At 38.8% G+C, this 19859-nt stretch overlaps 1 protein-coding gene across 7 annotated transcripts in view; it reads right to left on the bottom strand.

Annotated features, from left to right (window-relative positions):
- RALGAPA2 (Ral GTPase activating protein catalytic subunit alpha 2) overlaps positions 1–19859 on the bottom strand; it is a 234083-nt gene that overhangs the window by 74934 nt on the left and 139290 nt on the right. For all 7 annotated transcript variants that reach the window (XM_088131538.1, XM_088131540.1, XM_088131541.1 and 4 more), the window contains one exon: positions 9659–9786. In XM_088131538.1, coding sequence (XP_087987664.1) covers positions 9659–9786 — 128 coding nt within the window. Of the gene's footprint in view, positions 1–9658; positions 9787–19859 lie in introns of those variants that run through there.

Here is a 19859-nt window from a genome sequence, read left to right as displayed (position 1 = left end):
AGCCTCAAGGGCCAGGGGCAGTTTTCTGCAGCAGTTTCATTTCTGCCTGAGTGGATGGTATTAGTCAATGGTAATATGAGAGGTGAGGACATTGTTAGTATTGCTAACTTGTGGAATGACAGAGGGTTCATCTTTCTCTCCCATTATTTAATGAAAGTGAAATGAAACATGAAGGTGCTGGTGAGGTCATCCATTCACTGGCTTTGGTACCATCAGCATGCTGATGATATTCAACTGTGCATCACCATCCCAAGCTAAGCAAGAGACACAGTAGAAGTCCTGACCCTAATGAAGGAACCGGTGCTGGACTCGATTGGTGAAAAACACTGGATGCAATTGGCAGAAAAAGTTAAATGGAGGAAGAAAGCCCAGATGAGCTGACTCCCTTGTGGCCGCTGCTGGCCAAGTGTAGAAACTGTTAAATTGTTAGACAGGTAAATAAATAAATGTTGTACACTGCCCAGAGTTGCTTGTGCGAGATGGGCAGCTATATAAATGTGATAAATATATACAGACGTACGTACATACATACATACATACATACTGTGGGAGGCTCTCAGAATATGAATGGGAAGCAAGAAGCTAAAAATCCCTGCAACACAAAGCAGCTATTTGTTCAGAAATCAACTAGCACTTTTCCTGCTCCAGTGATAATTTTTGCTGGGGAGGCACCCACCTAGAAGGGGCATGTTTGTAATTTGGGATCTTCCTAGACTCATGGCCATTGCTGGATATGCAAGTGGAGGCCATGATAGTGGAGCCCTTGCTCCAACTCCAATATACACGGGGCTGCCTTCGAAGACTATCAAGAAACTGCTGTTACTGCAAAATACAGTACTCTTTCTATTGGTGGGTAAGAGCTGCCAATACCTCATAGTACTAGTTTTAGAGCACTGCATTGGCCCCCAGTAGAGTACATGTTACAGTGATGGTTTTATCCTATAACCCCCTTTGTGGCTTAGCACCTAGGTATCAGAACCTACTTCAGGCAGATTTGACCCATCCAGTTAATTTGGCCCTTAAAGTCTTCTTGGACTCTCCTTCCCCTTTTTAGTAATGTTTTTAACTGATGTTTTATGTATTTATATATATTTATGTTTTTAATGTTTGTTATGAGTCACCCAGAGTTCCCCCATTGGGGAGAGATGGGCGGTTGAAAAATTTAATAAATAAAATAATGACACTGAAAGTTGCCGGCCAGAAATGGTCGACGCTTCAGCGGTTCGAGTCCAGCCTTCGTGTTAGCAGGGTGAACTCCTGTTTCCTCCCCAGTTCCTGTAAACCCAACAGTTCAAAAACTCACGTGAGTAGATAAATGGGTACTCTCACTCCGGTGGGAGGAAAAATGCTGGTGGCGCCTTGCAAAAAGGAGTCGGGAACAGTTGCCGGTTAAGTGCAAAAAACCGTGCGGGCCCGAAAAGGGCGCGAAGCAACGGAAACCCCGCCTCCTGTGCTCGCCAGCTGGGCTCTGCTCTAGGAAGGAGGCACTGGCAAACCACTTCCGAAACACCTTGCCTTGAAAACTCCAAAAGACTCGTCCAAGCAGTCACTGCAGAGTCGGTAACGACTGAGCGCAGATTAAAAAAAAAAAAAGAGTGCCCCTGGTAAGCTGCAGATCGGGGGAGTCAGAATACAGATAGTCCTCGCTTAACAACCATTCATTCAGTGACCATTTGAATTTATGGCAGCCCTGAAGGAATGTTACTTACACCTGGTCCCCAAAGTTACGGCCGTTGCAGTGCCCCCACGGTCATGTGATCAAAATTTGGGAGCTCAGCAGCCCACCCACACTTACAACCACATGGGTGCTTCAACTCCCCCCCCCCCCGCCTATCTCTTCCCCTCATCTCTGCCCTTTTGGCCACCCTGCACAGCGGCACTCCGATTTGGAGAAAGGTGGGCGTGGCCTTCTTGCAAGGTTTTGGAAGGCCTCAGAAACCTTCCAAAGCATCACGAGAATGGCACCCACAGCCTCAAGGAAGAAGACCTGGCATGGCCAGCAGCTGCCTCACATAGGGCCAGGCTGGGCACGCACTGTTAGCAATGGGAGGAAGAAGATGGCGGTCAGCTGGGTGTGGCAAGGCCGGCAGAGCATAAGGTGGCAGGGGCACCTAGGGCTTTGTGCTGTGGCAGCTGGTTGCAGTGCGGGGCTTGAGGTACTCATTGGTGGCAGTCCCAGCGGCACTGGGGCTAAAGTAGAGGCTTGGGGCGGCAGCAGCCAGCTGAAAGTCCCGGGCCTCTATTTCAGCCCCAGCACTGTCGGCACCACTGAGGAGTGCCACTGTACAGGGCAGCCAAAAGGGCAGAGATGGGGGGGAGACAGGCAGGTGTGGGAAGTTCAAGAGGTGCAGTCCATTAGCTTACCAAGGCTCGGGGCTAGGAGGGACCAAGTCATGAATTGCTTGAATTTGGAGTGGGTCCTCACCTAATGACCAGTGTGATTCAGTTAACAATGGCACCAGAGACTGCTGGGATTTCCACTGTGAAGCAATGCAGTCAAATGACATTGTGCTTTACAATCACATCACTTAGCAATGGAAATTCTGGTCCCAATTACCGTTGTTAACCAAGGATTACCTGTATATTGTTTTTATATTATGCCCCTGCTTTACGGAAAACCTTACTTTTGGAAATTTGAATGTTTCCTCCCTTACAGTTTTCTGGAACAGCTCAGTCAAGACTGAGCTCTTCCAATGAGTTTTTGATTGCTGAGGAGGAAGATGGTTAAAGGAAGAAATCTCTTTTGAGGCTAGGTTTTATGAATTTGTGCTGTTGCAAACTACTGGGAGTCAGCATGAAGTTGGTGGTATAACAAACAAGTACACAGATAAATAAATGTGAATTTTACACAAAATGATTAAGAGAATGACTGCACATTTTGTCATCTAGCTCAAGTTTGACATGGGGCATAATTCTCAAAAGCTGAGAATCTGGGCTAGATCATGAACTTTGTAATAATGGGTAAAAGGCTGTAGCTTCTTAAGTATAATGTAGAAACAACTATTCACAAATAGTGATGTTGAGTACTGCCCAGTATTAATGAAACTTCAAAATATACATATTTAGTCAGAATATTAAAAAAAATCACTTAATCAGACAAATTCCCGATAAACAGTCCTAAAACTTGGAAAATCTACTTAATTATTAGTGACTAAAGAAAATAAAATCGAACATGCTATCAACAATAGCCAATGGTTATGTGGATAAAAAGGCAGGAACAGGAAAAAGATAGAGAGTATATATACAGCAGGAGTTATTCTAACAGAACACAAACTTTAATATATGAAACAATGCTTTAAAAATTCTACCTGCTCTTTGAGCATAAGACCCTCAAAAGAAAAAAGATTACCCATCCCTGACCTACCAGGTTGTATAATCTTTCTTCCATATTTTTTCTTTAATTCCAAAATTTAGAATGTTTAAAACCGTACAGAAACAGAATCTTGTGGGGCAACAACATGGTACCATAATTTCAGAATTTCACAATTAAGAACATGTAACTATGGAGAAGAACCTAAATAAATTCTGTGAAGTCTGTAGTTAGCTATATGAGATTCCAAAGTCTGAAATGGAACAGAACTTAAAACAACAGTAGCTAACATGTATAATAGTTAACCGTTGGATGTTAAAGCCTTCATAGTACCTATGAAATGCATTAATGCTTTGCAAACTTAACAGCACTCACAAAGAATAATGCAATGTTAATACTGCCCTGAAAGCCGCATATGTCATTACAGGTTGGAACAGATTACAGCTATTGATTACTGCCTAGAGAATGTTCTTTCTGTGAGAAGGCAGGCACATGGAAGTGACAGTCAGCTGAGCTATTGATCTACTCCAACAAAGAAACTCCACTCCAAAAGAAGGACAATACTCCTTCACACCATTCATTAAACCTTCAATAATACTTATCAAGACACTACAGAGATTGGTATGATAGCACTGAGCAATCTTAAGCCTAGTAGCTTATAAGCACCATTCAGAGTTTTGGCTGACAAATTATATTTCTTTCCCTTCGGCAAGATAAAGCTACTAATTTTGAAAGGGGAAAAAAAAAGGCATTTTCAATTTGCTATATGGGAAAGATGAATGCAAAAATTTTATCACTACCGACAAAATTTCACAACTGTCTCCTCAAAAGGATGCTTAAGTTTTATTGACTCACTGTGCTAATGTATTTTTGCCATATAATTCACATTTCAGAATCTCAATCAATACATTCCTTGGAGCACAAAAGTCCACATGGTCCATCTATTATAATAGCTAGAAATTCTAGAGAAACCAAACAATCCCCTCCCCCACTGTCTATATCATAATGAATAATACCTTATTTTGCAATACTGTAATTTCAAATACCTTTATTCTTCACAACAGCAAATGCTGAGTGCCAATGAACTATAGCCAAAACTAGCACACTGACAAATAAGAGGGAGATAACAGCATGATCAGTAGAACCAAGATGTTGGCAGTAATATTCACCTTCCCAAGCAAAAAGAAACCATTAAAGGGGCAAAACAAAACAAAGCAAGCCTCATCCAGTGAGGATTGAGCATGTTCAGTAGCTATGGAACACTGAGTGACAGCTGGAAAACAAAGACCAAAAATGGATTGGGGGTAGGTGGGATGTGGAATACTGTGTTTGGATGGAATGGTTAGCTGAAACTCTTAATAAGGCCATTCTCTTTTAGGAACTAGGATGCCCTGTAATACTTCACTGCTTGTGATGGAATGTATCTACGAAGGGGGAGGTGGTGTGATGGAATACAGTAGAGATCCAGGTTCTCAGGAAGGAAGGAACACATTCCAGGAGTGAAAGGGGGGAGACAAGAGGCAACACAGTCCAGAGGAGGAGAGTGGGAAGAAGAAGAGATTTAAGATAGCCACTCCCTGGATTCTCCCAGATCGATGTCAGGCCCAGCCCAAGAACAACAGGGAAACAATCCAGCCAAGTTCATTTCTTTATTGCTTACACCATATAGGCAGGATCTTGCCAGACTAAATCTGTACTATGCTAACCTAATAGATATATTCTGGGAGAATCTAGGAAGTGGCTACCTTAAGTCTCTTCTTCCCACACTCTGGCTCTGGACTGTGTCTCTTGTCTTCCCCTTTCCCTCTTGGAATGCGCTCCCTCCTTCCTGAGAACCTGGATCTCTATATATTGTAGATACATTCCATCACACTACTAGTTTCATTGGTTAATCACAACTGTTCAAATAAAGATCTCTTTAGCTTTGTTAAAAGGAACAACAATGTAGGCTGAAATTCTACTCTGAATCCGCTGTCCATAAAAAGACTAGCATCACTGCAAGGTTCCAAAAGCCCTGCCTTCTAACTGATTCAGTCTGATAAAATTCAAATATTCCTGTTTATGTGGGAAAAAATAATTGCTATTTGATTGAAGGAAATAATTACAATATTATTTTAAACATAGGAACTTCATCTGGATATCATGTTAAGCTAGGAATTATGAAGTCATAAATCAGTCTAACTGCTCTGGGGGCTTGTGCACTCCTTGTACCCCATTCTTCTCCTTCTCTTTCTGCATACACAGAATCTTGGAAGTTTCCACTTTTGAAATTAACTATAGCTTGCCATTCTCAAGCCCCTGTTGAAAACTTACTTCCCCTCTCTTATTTTATGTTGAATTGCCTACTCGAGGCCTTTGCTAGTCTTGCCCACTCTAGAGAGGTCATCTCATTCTCAGCCAGGTGCTTTCTGTTATTTTGGAAAGCTTTTTTTTTTAAAGGTAAAACTGCAGTGCCTGGATGAAAAAGATTACTTACATTTCTGCAGAGCAGTATTAGCAACAGCCTCCAAGCTCAGAAACATCAATATGAACTGCATTAAGAGTCTGTTTTCTGTTGTGGCAAAACAATCCATATTACAAATCTTTTGTGAACCTTTGAAATACTTAGGATCCATTTACCATTCAATTCCTGAATGGCTCTCTTGCTCACCTCTCCATGTTACAGTTTCCTTGCTGGTGTTGTGCTTTGATGGACAATAAATAACCTCCTGTCTATTCAGATTTCCTTCTTCAAGAAACTGGATTTCGTCCTAATGACTGACATAAGACTTCATGGAAATACTGTATGTCTGAAGGAAGACAACTCAGAATTGACTTTAATGGAACTTTAAACACATTCAACTCTTCAAAGCCAGACAAATTATGTCCCATGTTTTTGAAGGAGCTGACACGATTACTAGGTAATCTTTGGGAAAACCAAGAGAATAGATGAAGTGCCAGAAAATTGCAGAAGAGCAAACATTCTTCCAATATTCCAAAAAAGAGAAGAGGAGGGACCCAGGAAACTTAATAACTGTGCTGGTTGAAGTATTAGAAGAGATTATCAAGCAGCATGTCTGCAGGTACTTAGAAAAGACTATAACCATTACCAGGAGCCAGCATGAATCTGTCAAGAAGCTATGCCAGAGCAATTTTCTTTTTATGACAGAATGAATACTTTGGTAGACCAAGGGAATGTTGTAGATTATAGAATACCTTGATCTCAATAAAATTACAGATCATAGTAGCAATTACACCATTACTGTTTCTCATGATAACCTTGTGGACAACATAGATAAAAATGGGCCAGAGGATATTGTGGTCCATTGGATTTTCAATTTCTTGAATAATCATACTCAAAGTATGTTAAAATGGCTCTACAATGACCAGGATGGAAGTACTGAGTGGGATCCCCAGTTCTCTGTCTTCAGCCCAGTGTTATTTGACATGACATTTTCCCCAGAAAAGTGACATGGCTACATATGAATGTGCATGCAAAGACAACTGGGAGTATTGAAATAGTGTTGCAAAGAGTCAGGCGGAGCTGTTGAAGCTCTCTGCTTGAATCCAGAAAAACATGTGGCTGCTTTAACAGTTTGAAATGTTATTTGTGGAACGTAAGCAAACTATGTAATGCAGCAGCTAAAAAGGTCAATGCAATTTTGTGCTGTATTAACAGAGGCACAACATCCAGATCATGGGAGATAACAGTCCTACTGTACTCAGTTATAACACATTTGTATCTAGTTCTAAGTACCAGACTAAAAGCAACATGGAAAAGCTACAGTGGGTTCAGAAGAGAGCTGCCAGTGTAATAAAGGATATATAAATCAATCCCTTTGAGAAGTGATAAAAGAAGCTGAGCCTGTTTAACCTGCAAATTAGAAGATTGAGGGAAGATATGATGGTATACAAATATCTAAACAGTTTTCATGTACAAAAGGAGGCTGGTTCCTTGCTGAAATTGAAGCTCTAACAGCTTGAATTTAAAAGACAAGATTAAGGCTGAATATTAGGAGGAATTCCCTGATGGTAGGAGCAGCTGTTTTTTTAGACCAGCAATGGACTCCCTCTCACTGGAGGTTTTCAAGTGGGCTGGATGAACATCACAGATGATGTACTGGATTCCTTAACTGAGGAGGATTTGATAACTTTCAAGGTCCCTTCCAACTCATTTCTATGATTTGATCATGGAATATTGTCCCAATGTATGATCTTTAATAGTCTCTACAGCTAACCTAATGACTCAAGATTCCAGCCATTTTCTGGAATTTATGTACATGCCTGTATAGAGAATCAGAAATAACTCTGGAGAAACTATGCAACAGCTGCTAGAAAAACATGATTTAAATCCAGAAGAGGAAGAAAACATTAGAAAGAAACTCAAACTAGCTCTCCCTTAACTTTCTTGAGTATAAGAGGGAGGGAGGGAATATTCTGTTAGGCTTTCAAGATTCCATTACTGTAGCCTTATCAACAGAGTTCCAGTCATTCTTGTGGTCTTGTTTTCTGACCTGGTCTACCTTTAAGAGCTAATAGCCAAAGGTCTGGATCACATTGTTTCAGAGGAAGGTTTACCATCCAAGGAGTTTGGCATCCAGCTGTAATCATCATCCACTTGGGATCTACAGTGACCAGATGTAAACAACACTGTAGCTCCTGCATCGTCCATGATTAAAGCTGGATTTGAAGAGAGGAGTGATCTGCTATTTTTTCTGATAGGGAAGAAGACATCAAGTCATCAGAATGATGGCTCTTCACAAGACAAGGCATCAGGTGCTGTAGATTCAAAGAAATGCTCACTGAGTTGGAAGAAACTAGGCTAAGAATCTTGTCCGTTCTTTCCTGTTTGAGCAAAACTCTAAACCAAAAAATGTCCAGAATTATTTCCAAGTGATCAACTTGTTGGGACAATTTGAGGAAAATCTTCTTTATATTTATCATAAAATCATAGATTTCAATACTTAAATAATGAACTGAACACTATCAAGACACAGTTGTTCAGAAAAAGCTTTGATTAGAATATTAATCAAATATGGATTATGAAAATTTCCCTGCAATAACAGATATGACCCCAAGGCACCTACCTAATGACCTGATGGGCTGATATCAAGCCAAAATGTGTAAGTTGTGTTAGCAAAGACAGAGGAAACTTCAAATTGGAACATGAATCTGAAATTCCAAAGGTCTATGGAAGCTGGCAAATCCTCTTTCTGAATTGCTGCTAAAATGGGCTATGTTTTCCATCTTGAAATTTGTCTTTCAGAGGTGTCGAGCTATATTTTACCCTGCTTTTCCCATAAAATGATATAATTTAGCATATTCCTGGATCTCAGGAGTGATATTTGCCAGACAGCTTCTTTATTGATGAGAGGTTGCATAGCCTGGAGAAACTAAAGGTATTTGTTTTTCTTTCCTGAGTTTCTTGGATAACAAATGAACCCCAAAGTATTACTGTATAATATAACATTCCTCATCTTCCACTTGGGCTATATGATTCAAATAAAAATATGGAAAATGTTCTGCTTAATGGGATCAAAACAAATATTTGAAAGAATTTTAGTCACTATCAACTCTGAGCTGTGCCCCTTTAGGCTTCACATCAAAACCATTCTCCTCGTCCTAGGACCCAAACTTTTCCAGCTCTCAGCACCAATGGATGTGTCTTCATCCTTGAAGCGAAATACTGAGCAGGAGTGTCCAATGTCCTAAACATGTTCTCTGCCCTGCTGGTGAAGGAGGGAAAGCAAATGGAATGATTTTGTTTTACAAGTACCAGGACACAGCAGTGTTGAGGCATTTGGCTTGCTACCTGGATTTCAGAGTCCCATGCCAGGTTCTGGGGGACTGAACTATATGTTGGAACTACGTCATTCAGTCCTGTCAGTTCTTAGGGGATGCAAGCAGGAATATATTAATTGAAAAACTCCCAATGATGATATAATCCTTTTGGCTCTTAACCAGAGACAATATATATATCAAACAGACAAACATTAAAAAGTGATGTGAAACTTAGATTGTTACACTGTCATGTAAACATGAAGTGATTCATATACTATGTAAGAGAAACAAATTTGCATTGACATTTTGAGAATTTTGCCAGTTTTTTTCTTCCACATATCAGATATATATTTTTCTTCAATATCAGCTTACCAGTTTTGAGGAAACCTTGCAATCTTGAATGCAGCTATCTTTTTGCACTCTTCATCCTATATGCATCAAGTGTATCAGTAAGTTTAAACATGAATGAATTTAAAAATGCTGCTATTATTAGAGAGGTTGAAATATACCATGTTCTTTGGCACAAAATGTACTTCAAAAATAGATGAAATCAGCAATCGTGACATAGAAACAAATAAAAAAGGATACAAGCTCTGATAGAGAGTTATAAGAGACTTCACAGCTCTGCTGGCATTGATACATGTGGCCCGTATAAGATTTGGTAACAGTTTTGCAGTCACAATTGCTCCGTTAAACAAAGGACCAAAAAATGGGACCTGTCAATAAACAAGCAACATGAGTATAAGGCATTAAAGAAGAAGTGAAAAAAATATTGCTGTGGAAGAATTGGTATTATATTGGAGTTTTTAGCATTAAAAGTATAAAACCTATGTGTATACATACTACCGTAAAAAATTAATTTCCATATTTTAGGTGCATTCTTTGCTAAACTTGACTACTATTACATAAATCAACCAACATTTAAAGCATTTAAAAATAATCTTTAATAACTCAGTCTCAACAGAGTTACCTCTATGTATTAGTTTTAAAACAAAATCATCATGGCAGAAACAATGAAACTATAATTATATACTAGGATACAAATTCCATTAAATAAGAAAATATGAATTCTGAATTTAGATACAAGTACAACCCCTAATAATAATTGTCAAGCTTTGACAAATAATCAACATGCATGTTGGTTCAATGAGAAAAATATATAGGATTGTAGTTTCCTGTAATTGAAGACAGCCTCTTCCCTCCTTAGTTTTCCTCTATAATGTTCCATATATATTTGGGGGGGATTTGAGATGGGGTTTTTTGCTGCTTTTGAAACTAAAGCAACCCTATTTTATGGCATACACTACAAGAGTTTTTTGCTGAATGTTTCTATCCTCAAAATGATAAGAAAGTCTGCTGCCAAATGTTGGCAAGTGAGATCAGTCTTTGTTCTTCTAAAGTAAACTGCCCTGTTCTTTGGGTTCTTCCACCAATATTCATAATATGTGAAAATGACTTTTTGGATGGGTTTGGTGATAAATTTAATGGGATAGGATATTTAATGCTTCCAAACCTAGTGCTTCTAGCATGCCAATAAAAAAATGTACAGCTATTTATTTTTTCTTCAACATATTCTTTCCATTTGCATCTGTATGTGTTTATGAGAAAAGCAAAACACAGAACTGTGGTGACAAACCCCCTGAGAATTACAAGCAGAAGATAGTGGTGTCAAAACTGTCCTCCAAATTCTAGAATGAAGTTACAGATATTAAAATAACTATGAGATTTTGGTCTGAACAACAATCAGATAAAATGTACATGTTTAATAAAACTATACTGTAATCCACTAAAAATATGAGTGTCCCATAGATTTTTAGAAATTCTTGTGATTGTAAAACAATATCACCTTCATTTACACTTTTGCTTTGTTCTGTAATTATTGAGCAACATGAAATAGTGCTATGACTCAATTAAAATACAGTCAAGTTTAAATAAACCATTTTAGTTCAGAGACCTATCTCCCGTAGTAAGCCATATAGTTTAAAAAGCTTGTGAATGAGAAAATTATTGAACCAAATGGCTGAGCATTAATCTCTGGTGACTAGCTGCAATCTAACGAGGCATCTGTGTCCCAGGGACCTCTCAGTGTGTCCCTGGCGGTATGCACACTGTATGAGTCTGTATGGCATTCTTTGTCTGCTTTTACAGGCAGCTTTTCGTCTCATTGTTTAGAATATCTTAATGCATCTGTGATGTGTGGAATGCATTCATACTAAAAGACTTACTATTGTTTTCTCTCAGAGGCTTTGTTGAGCAAAAGACTGAATCATAGTTCCCAATAATTATATTGGTTAATTAAAAAGACAAAAAAGTTTGTCAATCACTGCATGGTTGCCAAGCAGGAGGATAAAAAATGAAAACAATAAAGCTGTAGCAATATAACAAAAGTAACAGCTATCGGATCAGAGATTCTTATATCATGAAGCTATTAACACAAAATTGGTAAATGTTAACATTATTCCAGGTGTCCCTACTTAGATGCAAACAAAAAGGCTAACATTATGAACGTAAAAGGCCAAACGTTACCATGGATCCTGAAACCTGAAAAAGAAGTGACAGCTTTTTCATTTGATTAGAGAACTCAGTTTAAATACCAAGGATTGCAACCAATCAGTCATTTATCTCTACAAGATAACTTTCATTCATTCCACGGTTAGTAGCTGATCAACAAAAAGTCAGTCACATTTGCCCCTGAAATATGTTGAATAGTTGACTGTATCATAAGAGTTATATTTTTAATGGAATACTACTTTCCATGTTGGTCTTCTTCTTTCCACTGTATGGTTTTTTAGCACACAATGTATAACTTAAACAAACAAGCTTCCTCCCGTCATATATTTTGCAAGGACATTTCTAGTATGCACTTAATAGCTGCTTTAAATAGACCTTGGTATAGAAAGCAATCTACAAACTGAACAACCACCACCACCACCTTTAATAGAAACATTATGAAAGGCATGACATTGGAGGGGAGAATCTAACATTGAAATATTCTCTTCCAACCTGGTTCCTTCCAAGACCGAGAAATTCCAGTGCTGGAATATTAAAAAAGGGAAGGGGATGGGATGGGAGAGAAGAAACTGGGTTCAGAAAATCTACAGCTCTCACAAACCTATACAGGTAGTCCTTGTTTAGTGGCTGCCTTGTACAGCGACCATTCAGAGTTACAACGGTGATAAAAAAGTAACTTTGTGACCAGTCCTTGCACTGAAGACCTTTGCAGGTCTGTAAAGCAAAGGAAAACCGTTGGAAGATCATAAGCCCAGTTGCGGTTTCACTTAGCAACTGCTTTGCTTAACAACCATGTTGCCAGTCTCAACTCTAGCCACTGAACGAGGACAACCTGTATCAAAGTACTGGGTTAGAAAGAGATAAGCTCCAATAGAAGAGAATATATATGTATTCTCTTCTACTTCTGTGTATTCTATTCTATGTATTCTATGTATTATCTACGTATGACTATATGTATTCTCTATGTATGTAATGTGTATATAACATACGTAATATATTGTATTCTATGTAATATATGTATTGTCTGTATTCTCTACTTATGAATATATGTAGCTCAGGGTTGAACTGTGGAATCCTGAGCTTAGTTGGTTGCAGACAACCTGCTTTGCTCCCTGTTTATATACAGTAGCTTGCACTGCCAGCAAGCTACTGTATATAAAGAGGGAGCAAAACCCACACTCACGCACACTGCTGATGTTACCTAGTTGAGTAATGAAATGTCTGCAATCAAACAACCAAGCACAGAGAGCACCAAGGACTCCACAGAAATAAGCTGTTACACTGGTTGAAATACTCCTGAGCCTTCTTCACAAAGAGCTCATCAACAAAACTTTGGACATGTTAAAATTGGAATTTGATTGTTCAGCTAAAAAGCCCAGTGTTCTGTCTTCTATGTTTTGGTGCTAAGACCTTTTATTGGTCAAGGCTTTTTAGACATATCTGTTTTAATCAAGTTATACCTCTGGAGTCCTTGGGGTTCTCTGAGTTTGGTTGTTTTCTTACAAACATTTCATTACCCAGCTAGGTAACATCTTCAGTGCTAGAATGGAATGGGGTTTGCTCTGTTTATATACAGTGGCATATCCTGACAGTGTTGGTGGGGTGTGGGTTTTGTTTTTTCCTCTGGTAGTTCCTTGATTAGGGTATTGTTTACTGCTTGTAAGTCTGGTGGTAATCTTGGTGTTAATCCCTGCTTATCTGGGTGATGATTGCTGGTGAGATGTTCTGGTCTTTTGCTCTCCTCTCTATTGCCTCTTTTGAATAGTGTGTAGATGTTGTTTATCTCTGTGTGCCTGTTGATGGCTGCCTTGTCTGAATACCAAGCTTCCAAGAATTCCCTCGCATTTTTGGATTTAGCTTGGTCTAAGATGCTGAGAGTTTCCCAGTTGAAACTATGGTTAAGTCTGTCCATGCGTTGTGAGATTAAGGAGTTTTCATCATGTCTTCTGACTGCTAGTTGGTGTTCATGGATGCGCTCTGCAAGCCTTCTGCCTGTCTGTCCTACATAGTGGTTGTGACAGTCCTTACACTGTATGACTCCTGTTTTTTCTTCTTGGGCTACTGGGTCTTTTGGTTTGCTTAAGATGTTTTGGAGGGTTTAAGTTGGTTTGTGTGCTACAGAGATGTCATGTGGTTGTAATAGCCTGTTGGTACTTTCTGAGATGTTTCTGATGTATGGCAATGTTATCCTTTTCATAGCTTGTGTTGGTTGTGTTGTAGTAGGTTGGGTGGTCAGGCACTTTTTGATAAAGTTGCGTGGATATCCATTTTGTTGGAAGATGTTGTATAGGTGGTCTGTTTCCTTTTTCTGCTGTTCTGGGTTGCTGTAGTGCGTTTGTGCTCGTTTGAATAATGTTCTTACGCAGCTCCTCTTGTGGGAGGTTGGGTTGTTACTTTGGTAATGGAGTACTTGATTAGTGTGGGTTGTCTTCTGATAGACTTGGGTTTCTAATCTGCTGTTGTTTCCTCTGCTAATGAGGACATCCAGGAAGGGTAGCATCTTGTTTTCTTCCTCTCTGGTGAATTTTATTCCTTTGAAGATGTTGATGGCTTCATGTGTCTTCTCTAGTTGTTCATTTTTCATTATAACAAAGGTGTCATCTACCTATTGGATCCATACTTTAGGTTGTATGTGTGGAAGTGCTATAGTTTCTAGCATTGCATTACAATCTCTGCTATGAGTCCTGACAATGGTGATCCCATGGGTGTGCCTCTGATTTGTTGGTATATTTGTCCATCAAACTGAAAATAGGTAGTGAGGCAGAGGTTGATGAGGTCCATGATTCTGGGTATTTCGATCTGGGTGTATTTGGTTAGGTCGGGTGTGTTGTGTAGTACTGCTGATATGGATTCTTTCACTAGTTCTGGGCTTATGGGTGTAAAGAGTGCTGTGACATCGAATGAGACCATGATTTCATCTTCATCTATGTGTACATCTTTGATTTTCTGGAGGCACTGTAGTGAGGAGTTGCTAGAATATTCGCTCTTCTCTGTGAGATGTCCAAGCTTTTTTGTCAGTGATACCTCTGTGTTTTAATTATATCTTAAGTTATTAAGTTTAAGTTATACCTCTGTATTTTAATTATACAGTAGAGTCTTGCTTATCCGACATAAACGGGCCGGCAGAACGTTGGATAAGTGAAAATGTCAGATAACACACAGTAACGATTGAGTGCGGTAAAAAAAAAAAACACCCCGATCTGCCGCACCTGTTGTAATCGATTTTTGCGTTGCGGCGCCGCACCGTCAGGAGCAACAAGAAAGAGTACACTCACGCTCACAAACAAGTGGCACACTTTTCTCGTCGCCAATTTATGCGTGTTGTGTTTTTTTTAGGGGCGTTGGATAAGACGGAATGTCGGATAAGCGAAGGTCGGTTAAACGAGACTCTACTGTATCTCTGGAAACTTGCTGCTTGAAAAACAGGGCAAGAAGTTCAATTTAAAAATCCAAATGATAATAAACTGATAAACTTTCGTGATAATAAACTTATCTGAAAGTGTCATGTAAATGCATTTTAATGAAAGAGATTTCATTACAGAGTGACAAAACAGACGCTGGAAAATTAAACTTGATTTCAACAAATCACAAAATATAAGTCTGTATGACAGACATTACTACTCTTCATTCATATGCAAACTTCTAACTGCAAATGTCCTTTAATTCTCTACATGTCATCTGCTTCTAATTCTGAACTTTCTTTTTTCTATGGGTGCTCCAGGGCCTCAGGGTAACAGCAAGAACTGTCCCAGAAGGCTGACTCAGTTTGCCTTTCTGACATCATCTTAAAGTGCACTTATTAAGCAGCTGAACATTTTCCCCACACCAAACAGTGCCATAGGGCGACTTTAATAAATACACTCTGAAAAATCTGTGTAAACTGTGAAAAATTACAGCAGCTGAACAGGTGAAAATTAGATTCATCATTTTTGTTATTGGATACGATTGAAGGCACTAGAGAATAAGGTAAGAGAAGGTAAAATAAGAACACATGCCTATTCAAACACTGCAGTGATGATTATTCTTCATTTGATATAAATTCTTATGATGGATGGTTTCTAACGGAACATAAGCATGCATTATTAAATTATATAAGCATGCATTATTCAAGTAAGTATTACGTAAAATGAGAAGATTTTTTCCCAATGTTACCCTCAAACTCTACAATGAATGTCCTTTTTTAAATTCTTTTTTATTAAACATCAAGACAAAAATGAAGAAATACAGAATTAAAAGGAAAATAAAAAAGCAAAAGTAGCCCTCTCCCCAGAAGGGGAAAAAAATAACTTGAATTAATTTTTGGGACTGTTGGCTGTGAAGTGCTTTTTTCAAAACCTTTTGATCAAAAGGAATGACTAACTAGGCATAGCCATCAAAGATGATATGCTATATAAATGTGCTTACTGCCAAACATTGTAGAAAGGAACAATTCAGTGTACTTTAATGTTACATTTGGATTTTTTTCATAGTTTTTGATGACTTACTGAATTAATTAAAAAAAAACAACTATGCCACATAGAGTTCTAACAAGATTCACTGAGTTCAAATCCCAAATCATCCTCCCAGTTTTTTCAAGATTTTCAAAAGAACCTGTCATGCTTGATGTAAGGTTCTTATATAATACTGAAAAGATTCTCTTAATTTTAAATGAACTAGATGTACATAATTCTTCAAAAGATGTCAATGGTTGTAAGTGATGAGTTTTAGCAAGCTTACAAAGGAATAACAGAACCTGATTCATCTGAAGCAAAGCTGGAACATGACTAATAATTTTGCAGAATATATTTAGCAATAAGAATTTTCATCAATAATTATGCATTTAATTCTATTTAATTCAGTTATTTCTGTTAAATACATTTACCCTTGTAAGATAATTAAGAAAGAGGGAAAGAAATCAGGAGATCCACCATTTTTCAACTGTCAAAGTTTTAACTATCAATTTGAAATAATAGATATGGAATGTCCTTGCCTGAAAAGTAACTTTTTATTACTGAAAGATTGGTGAATCTTTTTGTTCCACCAGATCATTGAAGCTTTAAGGATCCCATGCATCCATGCCCATCTGACCCATCCAATGCAATACCTCTTCACTTTTTTGTTTATCTCACTTTATTTTATGCATTAAATACATGTGACTTATGTATGTGTATTTATTTATATTGTATTTTTATACTGCTGGACTTCAAATGATACCCAGTGTCATAACATAAAACAGTACTCAGGGGCAATAGAATGAAGATAAAATTATAATATAAAATGCAGGTAGCACAAATAGGCAATAAACGATGACAGTTCTTATTCTCCAAATGCCTGTTGCAACAGCTCAGTCTTTAAAAGCTTCCAGAAGGCCAATATTGAGGGCACCAGCCTAACTCGAAGAACGAGGTCACCTCACAGGACAGAGCCACAAGTGAAAAACACTGCTTGTCCCCCCCCCCGCCCTTTCTTTACCTCATGGGCTGGGGGATCATAAGCTAATTTTAAAGAGGTATTGCATTGGATGGGTCAGATGGGCTGCTTCCATACAGACAAGGTAGACTGTAAGCACCTAGGTGTCAAGCTTTAGAGGTTAAAAGCAGCACTTGGAATTATACCTGGAAAACCACTGATACCCAATAATACAGGTATTATATGAGTATAGCAATTTTAGTTTGCTAATCCACGGGCTGCTGTGTTTTGGACCAACTGCAGTTTCTGAATGGCCTTCAAAGGTAGCCTTAAATAGAAGCATATTACAGTAACTGAACTGAGTAGTAACAGTGCATGAATTATCAATGTGAGGGCCTCCTACTCCAGGTAGGCTCACAACTGGCACATCAGCTGGAGCTGACAAATGCTCCCCCTTGATCACAGCTTCTACCTACCTATCTAGCAGTAGATCTAGATAGATCTATGACTGGATCTTATTCCAGATAGAAAGGATTCAGATAGTGATGGGTCTTGATAATCTGCTTCTTTAAGGTTGCCAACATTCCACCATCATCCCAACAACTTTCCCTAAAAAAGAAGGTTGGAGATAGGGTGATAGTTATCTAAAATCTCTGGGTCCACTTCCCCACTGCATGCCAAAGGAACCAGAGAGTATGGATCAAGCTGTAAACGGCAGAAGTCATAAGAGTCCCCTCTCTATCATCAGATCTCAGAAAGGCCCTTAACCAAGCATTTTGCAATAATGTATGCCAGTTTCATTCACTAGTTCCTAATTAAATAATGGATGAATATGCCATTGTTACAGATGGAACTGATGTTTATAAGCAGTAGCCCAAGGTCATGGTAATCAATGACCTGACTATATAAATCTAGAAATGGGGCTGCAGGAATGGAAGTGAGGGCCAGCACCAAGTTGATATTTCCCTTCCCTTGTGAGAACTCGCCCAACACCCTTTGCCATGTTTCATGTCACAACTGAAATATGTCCACCACCTTCCTCATCAACAAAGTTGTCTGCAATCCATCCTCACATAATTAGCAAGTTGAGTCAAACCAAAATCACCACACCCGAATATTCTACACCCACTTTCCCAATTTACTAGAGAGTCTGTCTGTCAAGCCACTCTTGCCAGCCCCTTAAACTCACTCTCATTCTGTCCTCTAATTAACCCTTCCTCTACTTCCCTCCATTTCATATATAATTCTTCCTTTAAGAGCCCCAATCTCACTCAAGACTTCTGGGTTCAGGGTCACCCCCTCTCTTCTCACTCCAGAGGGGCCATCTCCCATCATTTCCTGTCTATTACCCAGGATAATTTTTTTAAATAACAAATCAAAGGCACTTACATATCCCCTCTTAAACCAGCTCCTGCTATGTCCACATTTTTTTTTTTTCTGTGACCATGGCTTCCATTGCCCTGCCTTTTCTGTGAGAGACATAATGCCAGAACCTTTCACCTTAAGCTCCCATTTCTGCTCTCCTTAACCACAGGGAGCCTAGCTAGACAGCCCAATCTCCACTGCTACCAACTATACCTTGTCCTTCACAGCCACAGTAATAGTAGCACCCTTTCAGCTGGTCATCAGAGAGGTGGGAATATTACCAGTACTATCTTGAATATTTGGCCCTGAAGTCACTTCCTGGAATCTTGGCTGGCTTTGTTGTTCTGACACCTGGGGTTTTTGAGTAAAATCACTTCACACATCTCCATTATACAGTTTGTATTTTAATTTCACTTCCAAGTTCTTCATTTGACTCCACTTTCCAGTATATTGATTACATGCCATCAAGTCAATGTCAACCACATAGATAGCATTTTAAAATTTAAATTATTTTGTAAATATTTGTAAGCTCTTATGATCGAAGGGCTTGGTTCTTTAACTCTGGGGGACATGGCTGTGTACCGAGGAAACAACAACGTGGAGGCAGATGTGGCCTCAGAATTGATCCCAGAAGCTCTAATAAAAGGAAAAAACTACTTTACACTACTGTGGCCTAAGAAGTTTTTGTTAACCAATCTTCCTCAACCCTGGCAGCTCCAACAGAGCCATCCCCTTCTCTACGTTGGCATTTGCAATTACTGAAACAGCCTATACTTCTCTATTGGGGAGCTCACCATAGCAGATTTAATCACACAAAGCTGCAATTCTATTTAATGTCGGCTCTAGGCTTTGTTTATGAGACCAGCCTAAGCTTTGCAGGGAGCTATCCAGGGTGCTACCTGATTTTCTTGTCTTTGCTTTAATGTTACTGGTTCTGGGCTTTACTTATTTTTGGTTGTTAATGATGAGTTTACACCTCCCTTTTCATGCATATTATCAGGACAATTTTCAATAAAATATCTAAAGTATGATAAACAGGAAGAACACAGGCTAAATTAAAAATAGAGAATCTCTACAGACAGAAAAATCTATCAAATATCAAAACTACCAATGCAAAACACACCAACAAAACAGTCTGCAAAAAAATAGGATATTTATGTGTGGCTGGAAAGTTACCAGAATGAACATAAGGAGTGCCCTTTTCAAGATAGCTCCACATGTAAGGTTTCATCTCTGAAAAATTACTTCAAAGGTGGGAGAACATGGGGAAAAACTTTCTAATGATTGCTTAAAAGTACAGACAACTCAATATAGAAACCAGTAATTCTTCAGGTACCTAGTTCCAAGCTATACAGAGATTAGAAGACCAGGACAAGCTTTTTCAATAAAGTATGGAAAAAGACCAAGAGCAAATGCAATTCACAAAAGTTCATTATAGGTTCAAATACCCCAATTCCAGTCACAATATAGAAATTTGCTAAACTGGTCTGAGGCCTTCATCTCAGACAGATTGTTCAGAGAGACA

This window comes from Python bivittatus, unplaced genomic scaffold (genome assembly GCF_059951505.1).
Source record: "Python bivittatus isolate LINGU-HERP-01145 unplaced genomic scaffold, Pbiv_v1 ctg000960_np1212, whole genome shotgun sequence".
Taxonomy (NCBI): Eukaryota; Metazoa; Chordata; class Lepidosauria; order Squamata; family Pythonidae; genus Python; species Python bivittatus.
Note: the sequence above shows the minus strand (reverse complement) of the source record. Positions and strands in the feature narration are given on the sequence as shown.